At 39.7% G+C, this 19,137-nt stretch overlaps 1 protein-coding gene across 18 annotated transcripts in view; it reads left to right on the top strand.

Annotated features, from left to right (window-relative positions):
* Nucleotides 1-19,137, top strand: part of LOC132332309 (poly(rC)-binding protein 3-like) — a 497,066-nt gene that overhangs the window by 427,464 nt on the left and 50,465 nt on the right. For all 18 annotated transcript variants that reach the window (XM_059856598.1, XM_059856608.1, XM_059856569.1 and 15 more), the window contains one exon: nt 8,517-8,672. In XM_059856598.1, the coding sequence (XP_059712581.1) occupies nt 8,595-8,672 (78 nt within the window). In that variant the 5' untranslated portion in view covers nt 8,517-8,594. The remainder of the gene's footprint in view (nt 1-8,516; nt 8,673-19,137) is intronic.

The raw sequence follows: 19,137 nt of genomic DNA, 5'->3' as shown, positions 1-19,137 counted from the left end.
CTGGCTTTTGCACAGATGCAGAAGCATTAGTTGGCTGTTGGGTTTGTACGAAGTATTGGCATGCTCGCTCCATTGCTCGCCTTGTAGTTCATGGGGAATTGTAAAGATGCTCTCTGCATTTTTGCCAGGGTAGTTCTTTCTGGAATAATTGCAGAAAGAAGGGGAAAAAATAGAAAGATGGAAGATACCTTTGGCAAAAGAATCACTCTGATTTCCATTTTTTGCTGTGTTATTCTATTATTTACTTCCGTCTGATCCCAGATTTGTTTGGCATTTGCTGAATATCATTATGTATCTTTTCTAGATTTCCTGATACTTCATTTCCAGACATTTGATAGCATTTATTACCTGTTTGGCATGTGATGCTTTCTAATGGGATAACTTTCGATATTTTGGGAGTGTGTAGTTGTCTAGGCACACACAGAATAATATTTTGACATTAATTTATGTTAAATAAGTAATTTGTCATTAAATGTTGATAGTAGAAAATTTGTGAGCAAGACAATAGTCTTTATTATGCTTCTGTGATTTTTCCTCCTGTAATAAATTCATGACATCTTATTGTTTATTCAAAAGGCTTTACAAAAAAACATTATTAGTAGAAGAGTCAATAAATATGTTGCTGTTTACTTCCTTTAATAAATCAAAAAGGGAACAACGAGTGTAATTGCCTAAAGCTCATGCTTATTGACTAGCATGAGGAAAAGTGGTCCATTTTAAGAGGAGGACTCATACACATCAAGTTCAGTAGCTGAACATTCATCAGTTGAGAATAGAAAAAATAAGTCTCTAATCTTTTGCTGTTCTCTTCAAAGATTATTTGACATGCAGTGATCTTCAGCAAATGAGATGTCAGTTGTATAGTCTGAGGGCATTTCTCGTTTTAGGGAGAAGACAAAGGCAGCTGCAGGGAGAACACAAGGCAGCTTCTTCTATAGATAGGATAGGTTCTTCCTCAGGCAAAACACCATCAAACATATCAAGGAAAAGCTACTGTCATTTCACATACTTCATAAAATTACATTCAAAGGCAGCATTCCTGGAGGCTTGCCAGATTTTATACTTTCAATTGCCTTTAAAAGTTGTCCTGTTATTTTTTCATCCTGTTCTTTCCTTATCAGTTTCACATCTTTGGCAAAACTACTACTTCCAACCATCTGTAGTAACTACACAGCTTAGCAGATGACAGATAAAGAGATTTTTACAATAATTGGTAAAAGCACAGGGCCTGCTAAGCTGTGTAACTGCTTTTTGTTAGTGGCTGTTCGCTGGTAGAAGAATGTGTTGCTCTTTAATCCCATTTGGCTTTTGAGCTAATATTTTACTGCTTAAAAAAACCTCACAAACATGTATTTTCTGTATCTGTTTGTGTACTCAATTACTGCTCTCTTAGTAGCCCAGATTCAGCTTACTTTTATTAGGTACTATTTTTAACTCCTTGAGCATGTAATTTCCTGAATCCTTCTTCTCTCTAGTGTTTAAATTTCATTCTTGAGCTGTTGTTTTATGTTATTTTATCTTTTTAGGAAAAACCCATTGTGCCAACTGACACATGCAAGCTTTGTTCTGGTAACACAAATAATTAATTTTCTAATTTCTGGATTTTTGTATTCACACCAACTATCCCCCTACTTAACATGGGCCATGATACAACAATTTAAGGGAGCCATGATCTGCAGATCTTGTTCTCTTCATGAAAGACTTAGAGATTAGCATTAAATCTATTTTGGGGATATAAATTATAAGGATGTGTATAAAATGTATAATCTTATTCCTTTGTGTAGAGTTCTCTCTAGTAATTTGGAAGATGGAAGAGATAAAGAAGAAAGGTTGATACTGCACCTGCTTCTTTAGCTATTGTTCATTAATCAGGCTCTCCTGGTGAGGCTTCTGTGTAAAACTGGAGTGCTCCAAACCCTGATTTCTCCTTTTGCAAGTAGTTATTATTGGGAGAAAAATCCTTTGAAGAATTGTCATTATTATTACTGTTGTATTATTGTGGGCTTCCTTTGAGCTTTTTTAGTAACCTCACAACAATATAGTTTAGAAACAGTCGATATCTTTATCCTTCAGTTGACACAGAAAGTGAAGAAGTGTATGTTTAGCAAATATCCAGTTGTCTTCTTTTGCTTCAGCTGAGACTATAAATATTGTCAGATCATTACCTCTTTTAATAATTTTTTTTAAAATGGTCCTTGAAACAAATGAAGACAACTGCAGCTGAGCTGGTTTTGCTCTGGATTTCACCTGTAGTTGTGGTTGTTGGTTTTTGGCCAGTGGGGGGAGGACGGGGTGGTTTTCTTTTACCAGTGTTTTTTTTTTTTGGGTAATTACACTGTTTAGTCCTTTGACATCCAGAGATGTTACTTTCAAGTGAAAAGCCATAGATCACAGCTGCCTAGCTTATCAAAGACCTTGTAAGCAAAGTAGTCATCTCCTTGTTTGATAGCACCAACCCATCTGTGGCAGACAACTTATTTCTAATTTTAAGCCTTACTGTATGGCCAAATATGTCGACTCTACTGATAATGTCATCACTTCTTGTCCTGTGGCAGTTTTTTATGTTCCTCATCCCTTCCTGTATTCCCTCCAGTTTAGATGAAAGACTGAAATCATGTCAGTAGCATAAATCTGCCTCCAAAGAACTGTGCTCTGCTAAAAGCAGAGGTTGTTTCTTCTCATCATGATCCTTGGCAGTGTGTTTCTTCCAATTCCTGGAAGGTCTCCCTCCACCTGGAGTCTTCTGATCAAGAGGACTTAGCTACAGGCTTTTCATGATTTCCTGTGTTTCATTTTTCTCTGTTCTTTTTTTATTCACTCTTGCTATCTTTTTTTTTCCTTTTTTTTTTTTTTTTGGTAGTTCTGTTTTTTTTGAGGTCTTGCTAAATAGATGAAACTCTGAGCTACTACTTCGTAAGTAGTGTGTTTCTGTCCAGTTTTCAGTTCTTCATAAGTCATGATAAATCTCTTTGTTATTCTTCACATTACTCTGCTGGTGTCTTAGTCTTCTTTTTCATGCCCCCGTGTCTATGCCTTGATATCTGCCTAGTTACTCCCCCTTTGGGATATTTCCCTATATTCTGAAAATTACATCTTTACTGAGAGACTGGATTTTCTCATGTTTCCCTTAAGAAAAAGAAGTTATCTGTTTCTAAACCTACAGATACATGGAAACTATATGACTGAGTTTAAACATCCTCATGTGAATTAGAAGTGGCTTCTCCTGAATGTCAGTCACTATCATTGCCCCATTCTTTTATCTTTTTTTCTTCTTCCAGTGGAACAGCTAGAATTTATTCTTTTCAATTTTATCAGTAGATTCTTCCTTGCTTTCTTCATAATTACATTTTTCAGTTCATGGTGATGAAGCATCTTAATTAGGTTCAAGAGGTTTTGAGGCCCAAACACAGAGAATGCTGTGCTGGGTGCTCTGGCCAGTTTCCTCTTTCCCAACAGCTCAGATTTAACAACTGTAAAATCAAGATTTCACATAGCAGAGCAGGCTTCCTCCTTTAATATTTCCAAGTGGTTCTTGCTTCCACATTGATTTTTCTTACACTGTTCCCTATATCACCTATCTGAAGCTAAATTTCTCTCTTTCTCCCTGCCTTTCACCTCTTCTCTCTGCATCCCTTTGCTTTCAGCACGCCTCTGTGACTGTGCAGCTCCACCCCACCTCACCCTGTGCACTCTCTTTCTCTCGCTTCTCCCTTGCATCCCTCTGGATCTTCGAGATGAGTAGCTCTCTTGGCAGATTCACAGATGTCAAATAATTTATTTGGGCTTTAAACTCAGAGATCAATTCCCTGATGTCTGCCTTGGTACTATGTTGATTTTATTCATTTTTGGCATCCTGGCCTGCTGTTTTCTTACTCTGCGTGCCTGAAGTGCCCAAACATGCATATCTTTTATAAAGCACTCTGCAGCCATATTCTCTGCAATGGCCTGCTCATTTTCTTGGAGGTAATTAGCAGCCTTGAGGGTAGGAAGAAAGGGGGTCATGAGGTTGGTTTTCCCTGTCTCAGGCTTCAGGCAGCCATCTCACACTATCAGCCACGAGGATTCCTAACCTCCATGAGTGTGCATGTGTGGGGGCTGTGACACGGCCCTTCAGCTGTACCGTTCATCTCGAAGCTTTTATTAATTCACTGAAATCCCCAAGAACTGTTTGGGGTTTTGTAGTAGTCCGATGAACATGCAGCTGAGCTGCTTGTTGTTTTATTTGCCTAATCTACCCGCAATTACAGAAAAGCCATGTTAAAAAAATTGTGTGAAATAAATATTGAGCATGTAGGACCTGTGGGTATACGCCAGCTTGAGATAGCTAATATTAAAAATGTATAGAAACACATACTTAGAGATAAAAGGCATTTGCATATGACTTCACATCCATTTTGTTGAAGTTTTAAAAAGGTTGTGGTTTTTAAAATGCATTTGGATGTCTTTTTCTACCTGAAGAAAAATGTTTGCTTTTTACATGATAAACAGCAGTGGAAATGTCCGCAGGACAATGGAAAAGCCCCAAAGGAAGTAAAGATCTGCCGTTTGCTGGGACCTATCTGATGTGAGCTATTTTCCTTTGTTCTGTGGGCGTGATATTTCTTTCACTTGTTACCTGGAGCTGCAGAGCCCCAGATCTTGGAATTTGTGCATTCTGGTCCAGAGTCCCAAGGTTGGGAAGGGGATCTTGTCCAGCTGTCCTCCTGTCACTGCCAGCTCTCTGCTGAAGGCAGGCTAAAATGCAAATACCCTCACTCTTAACATTTAGCTGTGCCACTCCTGCACAGTATTCTCTGCTCACCTTTGGAGTACCCTGACTTTCTTCTAACATCAGGAAAAGTGTGAAACAATGATTTTTTTTTATTTTTTTTTCAGTCTGAGACTCAGCTCTCCCAGCCCCCAGGGACCTCACCACACAGAGCTTGAGAAAGGAAAGCTGCCTGTGTTCAGCTTCCTGTTTGCTCACAGAGAGGCACACACATGGCAGGAACATAGTAAATTGTTCAAAATGCTGACTTTGCAAAGGAGAGAGGAAATTATTTTACCAATTAAATACTCTCAATGCACTTGTATATGACAGCAGAAGGTTTATAAATACATGGATGTCTTGCTGTCTGGTAGGAGGCTCTGTAGAAGGAACCATTCCCTTCCTTGTGCCATGATCTGACATCTGCATGCACACGGAGATCTGCATGTTTGCAACATCGTCTGCAGAAAAATTTGCATTAAAAGTAAAAAAAAAAATAACTTTAAAGTTAAAAACAATGAAGTATAACAACACATTTTGTTTTAATCTGTCTTTAAAACCAAAACACCCAGGTCATTAACAGTGCTGTAGGTTTACTTTGTAAAGCTGTAAATCTTTTACTCAGAATACTTGCACTCTCAGGACAACTGAGGCAGATGTGGTTGACCTGGCATAGTAAAAAGTCATGGTGTATGTGTAGCTTTTAAATATTCTTCCTTAGCATGTGAGACTGCCTTTTTGAATTAATTCCTTTTGTATCTCACACAGCTGCCTAACTCCTTGCAGGCACACACACTCCCAGCCCTCCCCCAGACATCTGTTCTGATTCTCAGTGCCAGGTGCCAGAGTTTAAGCTTGTTTGGAGGAGGGACAGTGACAACATCCTTCATAAAATCAGATAGCTGTGGTTTTTTTAACAATATTTGTGGTGGAATTTAATTTCTAATCTCTGGTTTTCTGAAAAGAACCCGAAAGGTGTTAGCCTTTACTACTGATTTTTTTCAGGTTTTATCTGGAAAAGGTCAGGCTTGGGTGGAGATTGGTTTCTTGTTGGGGTAAAGATTTTCCTCCATTTTTCTTTTCCAAAGTGATGCTGTAGCATTCCAGTAGTAAAAGGCCATGGCAACTCTAAACCTGTTTCTATTCTGGAATTATTTTTCCCACATGGGAGTACATCTCATTAGAAACACAACTGTACCTTCATCACTGAATTTTGATCCACAGAGGTCTTACATACCTTGCTTCCACTTGAAACACAGCTGTTCTTGAAATCTTCCAAGCATGCCCTGAAGCTGCCATCAGTTTCTAGAGGTCTCAGAGGGCCAGTGTTGCTCTCGTACAGTCCAGAATGACAAGGTCTAGGCTGCTGTTTATGTACAAAGTGCTCCTGTTTGGCATTGTGGGTTTGCTTGGATTATCTTTGACAGATCAAAAACTGCTGGTCTGTCAGAGCCAGGACATTTGCCTCAACAAGGAGCAGAGGAGCAACAAAGACCATTCCCTGTCTCAGCCTGGGAACAGCTGCAGTCATCTCCTCTGCTCCACACTCTGAACTTCTCAGAAAGGGCTGTCATGGTCATCCAGTTGCTGGTTTTCCCCTGAGTCCTGGTCTAATCTTAAACAAGTAGAGTACAGCTGATACCCTTCTCTGCCATTCCCTGAGATCTGCCTTGGAACATTTTCTTGTGATCTTCTTGCATTCATGGTGCATCAGAGACATGGCCAGGCTCCTTCTGTTTTCTGCCTTCTCACCCAGGCACCTGGCTTCTTGTGTCCCTTTCTCCAGTGTGATAGGGAATATGTAGTGTAAGGGATAAGCCTAGAAATGTGAAATAAATGGATTTATATCAGCAGCTGTGGTCTGGGTGGTGGAGGACATGGTATTAATTACCCTGAGTCCATGCTGGGTTAGGGGAAATCAGGAAGGTGGAATGAGGAGTTTAAGCTGCTTTTTCTCACTCTTTCTTTTCACCTCTCCTTAGGCGTGTCTGCCACTTATTCTTGCAGTCACTGAAGGCACAGGAACTCTCTGTGAGTCTTGAGAGAAAACTCTTGCAGTGTATTTCCCAGGGGCAAAAACATCAGGAGTGGCTTGGCCACTCACAGGCCCTGGCTGAAATGAGAAGTTTCAGCTTCAGAGAAATGACTTGGTGTAACAGTCTTCAGATAACACACAAAGGGCAAAATGTGCAACAAATGGAAATATCAGTGAGCAAATTTAAGCCACATAGATGGAGAACATTTTTCCACACTAATATTAAATATATGAGACCTCCGCTTTTGGAGAATAGATGTATGGATTCAAGAAGGCACTAAACAAACTCATGAATCTGTCCATCAATGGCTATGGGAAATGCAGGTCTGGAGGCAGTCTCCCAGGGTGCCAAGAATCGCTGATTGCTGGCAGCTCAGCAAGTCCATCAGCAATCACTCCACACTTGGGCTCTTTCTTTAAGAATTGCTGTTGATGTCTCTCACACATAACATGTTCAGCCAATGTGGGCTTCAGTTTGATCCAGTAAAGTGCTTAGTGGCTCTTAGGATAGAGCTTAGTCAAATGGTGAAACAGCCTCACGATACTTCCTCCAGAGTTTTTAGGAGAATGATCCCATAGGCCCTTCCAATTGTTTAGTGCCCTGCCATGCCAGTCTTGGTGAGGGCAGAGCAGCCTGCCACTCCAAAACACAAAATGGGTGTCCCTAGGAGTGCTCATTAGGCAGTGCCCTATTTATATATAGTGCAAGGTAAATATTTGGGAAGCCCAAAGATGCAAAGCTTACAGGGTTGTTACAGAGGATGGTTAGCAAAAGGGGATGGTTACTGAGAGGCATAATGTCTAAGGGTTTTCTGCTTTCTAAGATAAGCCTGAAAAGGACAAAACTAAATAAGGAGTCACTAAGCCTTTTCTGCTGCAGAATTTGTCTGCCCTTGGTAATGTTCCTTCCTGCTCACATTTTTGTTTGTGCTGATAAATGTCCTTGCATTAATAAACTCATAATGCAGCTTGTTTATCCCTTCAAAGCCAGCCCTTGCAGCTTTCATTAGCATTTTAGGATATTTATGGCTTTGTAAATGACTGGAAATCTGCAATTTGTCATTAGGAATTAAGAAAAATCTTCCTTCCACTTAGGTCTGAGGCTCAGTTTTGGCCTTTGAGGGACTGAGCCACCTCTGGGCCTCATAGACAAAAACAAAGTCAGACAGTGCCCAGATTTACAACAGCAAGTGGCTCTTAGTTATTCAGATGTCTTTGATAATGTGTCATCCGCTGTTGCTGGCAGGGATCAGTGTTTAGGCTCAGAATTAATTTCTCTCTAGCTGGAGAGAAAACAAAAATATCTCTTCTGCAAGAGCAAAAAGAGAAAGATGTAGTAACAAGGAGAGAAACAAAAACAGCACCAGGCACATGTAAAAAAATGCATGCGTAGATATGTGTATGTAACATATACACACTGCAGAGGTTAACAAAGTGCTCTTTGGAAGAAAACATTGCACTTCACTCTGCTGTGCTCTGTACTTTCAACTTTGAAATACAGGAACTTAAGAAAATTTTAAAGGTTTCAAAAGGGAGTTTATCTTGTAATTGGTGAAGGGCTAAAGAGTTGGATGGGGAGGGATAATAATCAAAGGAGCCTTTTCAGCACTAAACTGTAGTCCAGAAAATCAAAGGAAGGAATGTTAATTGGTTTGTACAACATGATATTCTCAGTTCAGAGTAGCTTCAGCCACTCAATGGTACTTTTTTCTTTTTCTTTCTCTCTCTCTTTAGGTTGATTAAGTGAATAGAAGAAAAAAAAAAAGAAAAAAAAACGAAGCTACTTTCAAGTTTTGAAGATACAAGGCCAGGATGAACACGAAGGACGGAAAAGTGTCTGAAGGAGGTCTCAATGTCACTCTTACCATACGCCTTCTCATGCATGGCAAGGTGAAGCATTTCCTGTTGCCTGTGTGTTGAGTGTGTGTGCAGCTACCAGCAGAGCCTGGCACTAACATTGACAGAGAGTCTGCTCCTCCTCCACCTTGAGTCAAAAGCACCATTGCCGCGGCCAAAAAATCACCCCCTGCCTTTCAGGGAATCCTGCTGAAGTTCCTGCTGCAGCCCAAGCTCATTGAAACAAACCCTGCCTGTAACGAACCCATTTTGAGTGGATCCGGCGGCAAAAAAAAGTTCTTCTATTGATAGAGAGCCAAATTGGGCAGACCCTTGCAGGAGGCTGACCTGCATACAGCTCGCCTTTCTCAGCATTTGCTGGGTTTTGCAGGGCTTTTTTAGGATACCAGAACATTGTCTCATGTGAAATAATTGCCACAGAGTTGGTGTTGGTCTGTTTCTGTTGAATGCAAATGGGGTGCAGTTCTTCATTATTCTGCTGTAACATCTCATCAGGGTGAGCCCCCTCATATGCCAGGGGCTCGTCCAGGTCCCTGCGGGTTTGAGTTGGAAGACTGACTCTCATTTCCTTTCTGTCCAGTGCAGAACTTAAAGCATGCAGATAAGTGGGAAATCTGTGCCACAGACAAAGTGCCAATTCAGTATTGTCAGATTTAACAGTCTGGTTGCTGCTTATTTCACATCAACAGATCATAAAGTGGGCTTTTAATTAAAAAGCACATTTCATAGGTTTGATCGTATTATTTGCATCAGGCAACTCCAGACATTTTTAGGCTTAATGAATGAATGTTATAGAAAGGAGGTGGTTGAGTCTCATCCTTTACAGGGAACAGTGAATATATAATGCCTATTATTCTGGAGATCAAATTTGTATATATAAATCTAAAAGAAAAAAACTTTTACTCCTAGAGTTTAATTTTATCACTACAATAGTTATACATTTTAAAATAGTGGATGTTTTCAACCTATGGTATGAACACGCATATGTGATAAACCCATAGCACAAATAGGACACTAAGGTATCTCCCATTCTGTTTTACTTACGGAGAAGTGTGAGGGGGTACAGCTTAAGATTGCAAATTAAAACCCTCAGAAATTAGGTTATGTCAGATCAAATTATGTTTTTTCTCAGAAATGATCTAACCATTTTGATTTTTTTCCTCCGAAATATTCAGCTTCAGGCAGGCATCTGGTGTGTAAATCTGCATCTTAAATAAGGATCTGTCAAACAAATTTAATAACACTCTCTTACAAAACCCACCTAAAATCTGTACACGTGTCTATGCTCAAAATTAGGTCTTCAGGGTTGTTTCTACTGGTTTCTGGTCCCACTCCATGAAAGCATTTGAGCACATACTTATCCCAGTGGGTATAAGCAGCCCTACTGGTTGCAGTCTCATTCCCATGTTCTTAAGTGATGGTGTTTTGGGCTTTTTTAATCATTGTCAGACAGCTCTGCTTGGTTCAGAATCATGCCTTTAAAGCAAAAATGAAGTATCTGTCATTTTCAGGACATTTTATTTAAACTGTGGGCTAGGATTATTGGGATTTTTTTAAATCAGAAATGAAATCAGATAGAGTTCATTTTCTCTGTTAAACATCATTGATTTTGTGTGCAACCACTTTTAACAATAATGGATGTTATGTGTCCAGCCTTCAATGCATATGTAGCCCCAAGGGTCTAAATTAAACGCACAAAAGCTACAAAGTTCAAATTTTACCTGGATCTATACCATGCATGCTCAGTTAACAAGGCACGATGGGTATTCTTTTAGCTCCACTATGCTCTAATCATGTATCCTATTGTGCCTAAGTATTGGAAAGAGTACATTAAATCAGAATTTATTTTGGTGATAAAAGTCAGGCGCTTTCCGTTTCTTTGATGTCATTTCTGTGATTTAGAAATAATACAGAGGAATGAAGGATGTCTGAATCAATATGAACTCAATGTGAAAAAGCATTCTGAAAGCTGTATGTGCCTCTGGAAAAGAAGAAAGACATTTCTAGACTCTTCCTTGAGATTTGTTATGATAATGACATCAGTGGAAATTGTTGCTCTCTAATTAATATTTCTAGACAAAAGAGTTTGTCTAGAAGCAGAAGTTGGTCTGTAAATAACTGGTCATAATTTGAGAGAGAAGAGAAGGGATAAAAAGGTTTTTTAAATAGCAGGACCAAACTGGATTCAGTTATTTTTAAAGTAAAATAATTTTAATATTATTTATTAATGCATTGCATGGAAAAATGAGGTCATCTACCTAATAACTTTCACTATGTCTAAACCATTATTACCAGTGTACCTTTGCATAGGGAAGGCCAATGTGTTTTGTGTTGTTTGCATGCATTTTGATTGGAAATCCATAACTTGTGTGCTTGCTTATCTTGACTGTAAGTCCTGCAGACTTAGGAAATTTTCAGCGTGTACTTTTCATGTGATTTGTATAGAGGCTTTAAGTCAAGAATGTACACCTTAATGAGGCAATTAAGGTAAATTTTATACCTGCAGAAAAATGAGGATTTGTATAAGTGGCCAGACCTCTGCAAGGTGGTAATGAATAAAAAAACCATCACAACAAACAAATTATGTTCCAAAAACAAAAGACATTATCATGTGGTGAAAGGAAAAGAAATAGGAAGAATCCTGAGCTCTGGGAGAACCAGGGCCAATGTCTCCCCAGTGTAGGACATCACTGATCAGCACCTTTGCTTTATCTTGCTTTAGGCAAAGGAGTGTCTGTGCATCCAGCTGAGCCCCTGCCAGGCTTTGTGCAGCCTCTGGCTGAGGAGGCTGGGATAGCCCCTGGGAGCACACCCACTCAGCCACAGCATAGCAAGGTTTGGGAGCAGCCAGCTGGCAGCAAGGCCAGGCACAGCCTTGATATTCTCATGGCAGAAAACGTGGTGTTTAGGGAGGGCAGCAATTTTTTTAACAGTGATAGCGGAAAAAGAATTTGTGCAGGCCCTGCAAAAAGCCAACCACTGCTAGGTATGGAAGGTTAACCTCAGGGTAACCTCAGTGTTTCGTGGGCCTGGTATGAAAGGTGTCCTCCTGAGCAGGGACTTTTAGAGATTTTGTGATGATGTAAGATGAAAGGCCTAGTTTTCGTCTTGTGCTATGTTACATCAGTGAAAAAGCTACGATGGTGTTACAGCCCTGAAGAGAAAACATGAGCAACACAAAATACTTGTCACATTTTCTTGTGACGAATTAGAGGGCGGGTGTTGGTGAGGATGCTGCAAGGGCAGTGCTTAGGCATTCCTTGCATCCACAGAGAAGCAACTGTCAGTGTCTGTAGGAAATCTCAAAAGCAAGATTAGGAAAAACTTGTTACGAGGATGTGTGAGGAGGGATGGAGGCTGCCTGGGCATGCTGCACCATCCATTTATCTGATTTGTCCTGAAGGTTTGTAAGGACAAATCAGACAAAACTGAATTCATCCTGTAAAGCTGCACTTCACAGGCACTGCAGCCTCTGCTGCACAGCACCTTTCTGACCAAGTTACCTGAGTGCTGCTCCAGAGGGGTCAGAAACAGGAGAGTCTTTTGAAGGACATACAGTTAGAAATATAGATTATGTTAAATAATGCAGATACGCATTTTCATCCTTTATTAATGAGAAAGATGCACCGCATTAAGAAATAAAGCTGTTTCATACATTTCAGTAGAGAAAAACAGACAATATGAGTTGAGGCTGTTTACAGTGCCCTACTTTTGCATTTTCCATCTGATTCTTGCTGTTTCTTGAAGTAAAATAAGTAAAATCACTGTGTAGGAAAGAGACATGAATGAATGTAGGTATTTTGTTATCTTTGTCTACTTCAAAACTGTAATTTCTGGACAAGATTGGAGTACTGTAAGGATTGCAAGATTTCTGCTTCCAGCAAAGGCAAGAATAGCAATATTTGCCCAGACCACATTACTGGTTTTGAAGGGCATAAGGAAGACAAGTAAAGTGTATGTGCATTCATGGGCAAACAGCCCCCAGCCATCAGAGCCCTCTGTATGGAGAAGCAGAGCTCAGTCCCCAAAAGAACTGTATCTCTTACTTTTTCTTCCTTTCTAAATTTTTGCCAAGATAAAAATTATTTTGGCTCTTTGCATGTCGTAGGGTATAGGTGTAGACCTCCATGTTTCCTACCATTCCTTGCTCACCTTTTGCTGAATTTTCTTTTCCCATGACTTGTGGCTGATTTTTCCTTGCTTACTGCCTCAGGTAATGAGGTTGAAAGACTGGAAATTGTAGCCTTGCCCACAGGTATCTGCCAACATATTAACATATGACACTTGACATCTGCAGTGGTCTTGAGCTAGGTTTGGTCAGTTCATGCCCAGGAAGAAATAACTGTTGATAAAGCGCCTATTTTGACTATATTGGATAATGATTACGTGATTTTGGACTAGTTTGGTTTTGTATACAGCCAGTGTTAACAGGCTGATTAAGACTCTGGAGACTCAGAATTAAAGTTTAATTTTAGATGTGAATGGTGAAGAGACTGTGGCAATAGAAAGGTCTTAGATCTCAGGAAAGTAGCTTAGTGGTGATTTAAAAGCCAGGTCCATGAGGTAGAACAGGAGAAAATGTTCAAATGGGCCAGCATAGAAAGGGCAGCAGGTCACAAATCCACTGTGAGATCCACCTCCATCTCATAGTGGTGGTGCAAGAATCTCTGCTTCCTCCCTCCAGTACAAACCTGCAGGAGAAATAATGCATTGTTTCCAAAGGCACTGTGTGAACCTCTGCATTGATGAAATCATATTGGGTGCAGTGAAGTCTGCAAGAAACCAAAGTAGAATAGAGTAATGTATTGAGCCTGAGGAATCTTTTTGAGAAAGAGAAAGGAGTTCAGCAATAAAAACCAAAATGGATTAATGAAATCAGATGGGTAGGAAGAACAAGGAAATAATTTACAGGTAGGATGAAGAAGTGTAGGGAAAACTGGCAGGAAAGTAGGACTCTTGCCAGATACTGAGAGGTGTAAATTGGAGAGATGAGGCAATTAACTGGAGAAGGTAATTTAGAAGATACATGTTCAGTGACAGAGGGAAATCTGGAAAGCATAACAGGCTAAAAAGCATCAGATGTGTCAGTGTCTAGAGAGTGGCACATTTGGGATATGCTACATTGGAGAGGAAAGCTATTTCAGCAAGAGTGTGTGCAGTTTTGGATGTATGGTATTGGTGCATCATGGGGCAAGGAGAAGGTAATTACCTTACTGTTCTTCTGGCAGAATCACACCTGCAGTTCTGTGCTCTGCAGCAGGTGCCACGTGTGTGAGTGATGGTAAAGACTGACAGAGGGGGAATTCACAGAAAAATAACAAAAGTTTTAGGAGACTGAGGAGACTATGCTTAGCTTTCTTCAAACATTCTCATAAATACATATTATAAATACAAATGTGATGGTTTTTTGAATGCTGCAAGTGCTTGTGGCTGGAAATAATGATATAAAATACTACTTTGAAAATAAATCTAATAAGAGAATCGCAAGAAAAAAATATGGTATAGAGACTTTTGTTATGTTCTGTAAGTCTTCTATGCAAATTTTAAACACGTCCAGTAAAGAGTAGCACATGTACTATTAGATTGTATAATCTGCATTGATGGAGGAAAGATAGGATGACTGAGTGGAGCTTTTCTTTCCCTGATACCATTTGCTCAATGATGCATTTCTCATTCAGCAGCAGTGAATTCGAAAGATGTATCTGCAGTCAAATGTTTGGGTTTGGACAAAACCCTATGAGTGCCTTAGTACTTAGAGCATAATTTTACATTCCCTGAGGAACTCAAAATGTGTTCAAAATTATTTCAGCCGGATCAATGAGTGACTTGTGGCACCAGAAGCACTGGTTACAGTGACTTACATCCAGCTTCAATGGTGACTTTCAGACATGTTGGAGGTTACTTTGTGGTGCTACATATATAATTTTTGCAAGAAAAAGAAAGAAAATTTAGACTCATAAGGTGATGGCTTACATTTAACAGCTCAAATACAGAATAGATAATTAAGAAAAATTGCCTTTTTCATTTGTACAGATAATACCATTTTAGCATCAGGGATTTCTGTTAGTGGCCACTTTTTTGGTGCCTTCTTAATTGCATTCCTGCAAGACCATAAAGCAAGTACAGAAATTAATTTTCCCCCTCTTAAAAGTAATGACCTTCTCCTTTTCTATTTTTTATTTTTTACTCATTGAAATACAGAATGTGACAAAGTAACTTTAAGAATCACCTTGTCAGTAATACAATCCAAGCCATAAAATGCCAATCAAGCCAATGTTTGTTCTGTTCTTTCCAGTTTCCACAAACACTGTCAGGGTATTATGAGGATTGACTGTTCTGCCTATTGCTATTATAGTTCCTGTTTTGTTTGCTTGCATTACTGTGATACCTGAGAGCCCTGGTCATGGAACAAAACTCTGCATGCAGATGCACTACACAAGATGGGCCTCTTCTCAGTGTTTTTATAGGAGCAGCCAAGATCTCTTACTAGCCTCAAAAATCAGCAGAAAGGAAGAGAGAGAGTTCCCCCAGCCCCTGGGCACTCTTTACTCCCAAAAACAATCTCCATAGCTGACTGTTCCCACTTTTACCTAACAAAATCTCCTCATCAGTGCGTGGCTGTAATGAACTGAGATTGCAGAAGGTACACGCCCTACTCAGTGCTGCTGCTTCAGCATCACAGGTGCAGGGACAAGCACAGGGGCAGAACTGAGTTTTGGGTTGGTTTTAGCAGGGAAGGCTGGGAGCTTGGGTGTGAAACTAAATGTTAGCTGGCTACCCATCTGTTATCAAAAAGCAAAGGAAAAATGCCCATTGGCACAGCTGCCCAAAAAAATGTTAAATGTGCTTGCAGAAGATGCATAATACTGGAATCTCCATCAGAAAAACCATAATTTTTAGATATCCTCATGCACTACCATATTTGTAAGCAAAAGATCTGCCTCAGTAAGGAAGGCCATGGACCACAATGCCTTTCTAAATTAGGGCTGTGGGCATCAGACAGTGACAACTGAAGCATCACCTAGGAAAATGAGATCTCCCGTGGCAGTGAGGCTAATCCCACATAATCCCAGAACACAAATCAGTTCTCAGTTTACCCAAGGTGGCTGTTTTGTCTCTGAGGCTGACAGATTTCTCTGAGGTTGTCATGTTTCCAAAAATTGACTTTTCTTCCAGTCTTCGAAAAATGCTGATGCCCCTCATGCTCCACGCAAACGCGTTGTTCAGAAATGCTTTGTGGAATATGTTCTTGGGATCTTCCATGCAAGCATATTCATGATCTTAGTTGACTATTGGCAACTCCGTCCTAAGGTTAAGGTGGGGAGAGAGAGAGTTGAGTTCTGTTATGCCTCCTTATGGGTGGGAGAAAGGTAACTGGTCTGGGTCTAGAAAACTTTATCAGCACAGCTGTTGTGTGCTGTTGCCAGGACCCCTCCTTGTCCCATGATGGGTGTTTCCACACCATGGAAGACTGTATTCCTTTCCTTTCAAAGCTGTTTTGTTTGTAGACTCGAGCCCTACTGGTTCTACCTTGTCCTTGCTTTATAGAAAGCAAGTTAGCATGTGCAATCAGAGCATTGCCTGAAGGAATTTCAGGCTTTAGGATGGAGCCTGTGCTTTGTCAAATGCTTTGAGGTGAAGGCATATATTCCTATATTATTTCTTAAATGTGTTTTCCTTCTAGACATGGCTTTATCTCAGGGATTCTATGAAGTTTTTGTTCCATTTGCCCCATAGCACTGATAATAAAAGCTGCATGATAATAGATCAAGACCTGTGCGTTTCTATGGTCCCACAATAGCTACCTGGTTTTGTTTTGATTTTTCAGGACTCAGTAATTATTAAACCAACCTCACATTTAGAAAAAGTAAAGGAATTTCACACTTTATGTTTACAGATCAAAGGTTAATCTTTAAACCAAGGTTTGTTGTCATTTGTTAAGCCTCTTGTTTTCTTAATATGACTGATTTCTTTCTCTTGCTATTCAAAGGACTCATGAGATAATTGATGAGAAAATAAGTTTCTTCTACAACCAGTTTTATATCTTTGTTTAGTCATTCTTACCATCAAGAGCCCTGAAAAAGCCTTGACTCAGAGGAATTTTTGCTGCCCCCTTTGTACTGCTTTGTCTTCACCACAGATGACACATAATCTACAGAAACAGCTTTCTGCCCTTTGATGGGTTCAGCACTTCCCAAGTGTTCATTAAGAACAAAATTCATCACATTCTAGTGAATAAGGTGTGCAAATAATGTTATATGCTACATTTCAGCATGAAAGTAACCATTCCCTGTTTTTACCATTGCTTTTCCTCAAGTTATCTGCAATGAATTGGCTAGTTGGTTAGCAATATACTTTACTGGTGCTGGGCAGTCTCCCAAGGTTTGTTGGTGAGGTTCAGCTCTTGTTTTATCTACTTGATTAGAAATTTCCTACTTAAGAAAATCATAATGGCAACTCTGTCCTCCTTGAGAATTATCTTCAACTACCTGAAACCAGCATCTGGATTTCAAAATATCCTCCATTATCTCTCCCTGGACTGCAGTGAGGGTTGGTTGCCTGATTTACACTGAACTCCAAACTTGTAATGAACCAGTGTAGGTGACAGACATCTTATGCACTTAACTACAGCACATTGGATGTCTGGCAGATCTAGAAACATTTTCTGAAGAAGGTAAAGCCATTAAAGTAACCTTGGTTAGAAATAATGCTAAAACTTGAGGGTCATAAAAACTTGGTGTTAGGTATCTCATTTAGCAGTAAACTTATTTCATGGTGATATGAGAAACTGTGTGAAACAAATACTGGACTGTATAAAGAAATATTAAAGGTGAAGTAGCTTTGGTAGTTTGAAGAATGAGGTGAAAAGAGTGTATTGATTTAATCTGTGGCTGAAATAGGTTTCTCTTCATAATTAAAGACATGATCTATTGTCACCAGTACTTTCTAGGGGCTTTCCTAGAAAAAGCTAAGGCCCCAGAAAAATCTGAAGTGACCCATTTAAAACCATTCTGTATTTTTTTTTTTCCCAGTAATTTGTATAAAGCAAAACTCTGAAAAAATTCTGAAATGTCCATGTAAAGTTAGTGCTTCTCTCTGCCCCTGTGACCTTACCTCACATGGCCACGCAGAATCCCATTTCCCAGAGTATAGGGAGAGGTGGCCTTGGCTTGGATGTTTTGAAACTGGCTTACAGAATAAGCTCTGAAGTTACCCGTTGATGAGGGGGAGATTTGAAGTAGTCCATATGATTACAGTGCCATTTGCTAGCATGTTTCAAGGAACTGGTCACCAGTCTTACTGAAATATTTTTTTCTCAGTGGTATACACACAGTTCTTCCACTCATTACTTTGGCAGCTTGTGCTCTTCGTTAATAAATAACAAGGTGATGATCAGTCATGTAGAATCCTGTCCCCACTGAAATCCAAAGCAAAACTCACTGAGAATTCAGTGAAATAATTGACTTGAGAATCTTTTTATTCTGTGCTCTCCTTTGCTTGTTTAAATACCCCTAATTTCCGTGTTAGAAATTGACCATCTTTTTTACCATTGCTACAAACAGTACATGGCTTTTCTGTTCATAAAGCAAAGTATGTTCTCCTATTTCCAAGGAAGATATTTTTGCATTTATTAGCCATGACCCATCCATTCATTTCTGAAAGAACAGCACCTCTCATTAAGACCCAAGATGATCAAATGGATTGGGACAGATTTTGTATTAAGTTTATACTGACAGAGCCTTGGAGGTTCAAGACTAGGCCTACATATTCTAATGAAACTTCAGGTATACAAAACCTGAAGTTATACCATGGACTGAAATATAGTTCCTTGCCCATAGCAACTGAAACAGAACACTCTCACCCCTGGCAAAAGGTCCTTCTACCTCCTAAGAATTTGTTTTATGAAAGTAATTATTTATGAAAGCTGGAACTGTGAAGAATGGAAGAAGTTTTTAAAATAAAACTGCCAGATGTGTTAAGTGGTCAGATAGGAACTACCTGACATGGGGGATTCCCAAGCCTTGTCATCACTGAGAGCCTTGCTCCCTGTATTGCCCATTCAGCAATTACTGTGAGATTGACAGTTACAATGATAATGTAAAAAAGAGTAAGATCTTAAAAATCTGGAGGAATGGGTGTCCCACATTTGTGTCACTGCTAACAAAAAGGCTGCATCTCATTTGAGAACCTACACAGCATGCTGGTGTGGCTGTCTCAGCCACAGGAAAAGGATTGCGCTAAACCCACATAGTAAGAGAATATTACAATAATTTGGTTAAAAGTCAGAAAACTGCAGTGAGCCCTTTCATTCCCATTCTCACAGAGCTGCTTCTCTGCATTGTATGTACAGAGATGCAGATATTCATAGTCCCAAATGAACACAAGCAGCTTTGTCAAAAACACTCACACAGCTGTGTGAAGTGTAAAGGTCTACTCTACACTGGCCAGCAGAAGTGTAGGTTTGTAAAGCAGATACCACTGGAAGATTTGCAGCTCC

This window comes from Haemorhous mexicanus, chromosome 1 (assembly GCF_027477595.1).
Source record: "Haemorhous mexicanus isolate bHaeMex1 chromosome 1, bHaeMex1.pri, whole genome shotgun sequence".
Taxonomy (NCBI): domain Eukaryota; kingdom Metazoa; phylum Chordata; class Aves; order Passeriformes; family Fringillidae; genus Haemorhous; species Haemorhous mexicanus.
The sequence above is the reverse complement of the archived record's forward strand: the minus strand, read 5'-3'. Positions and strand labels throughout refer to the sequence as shown.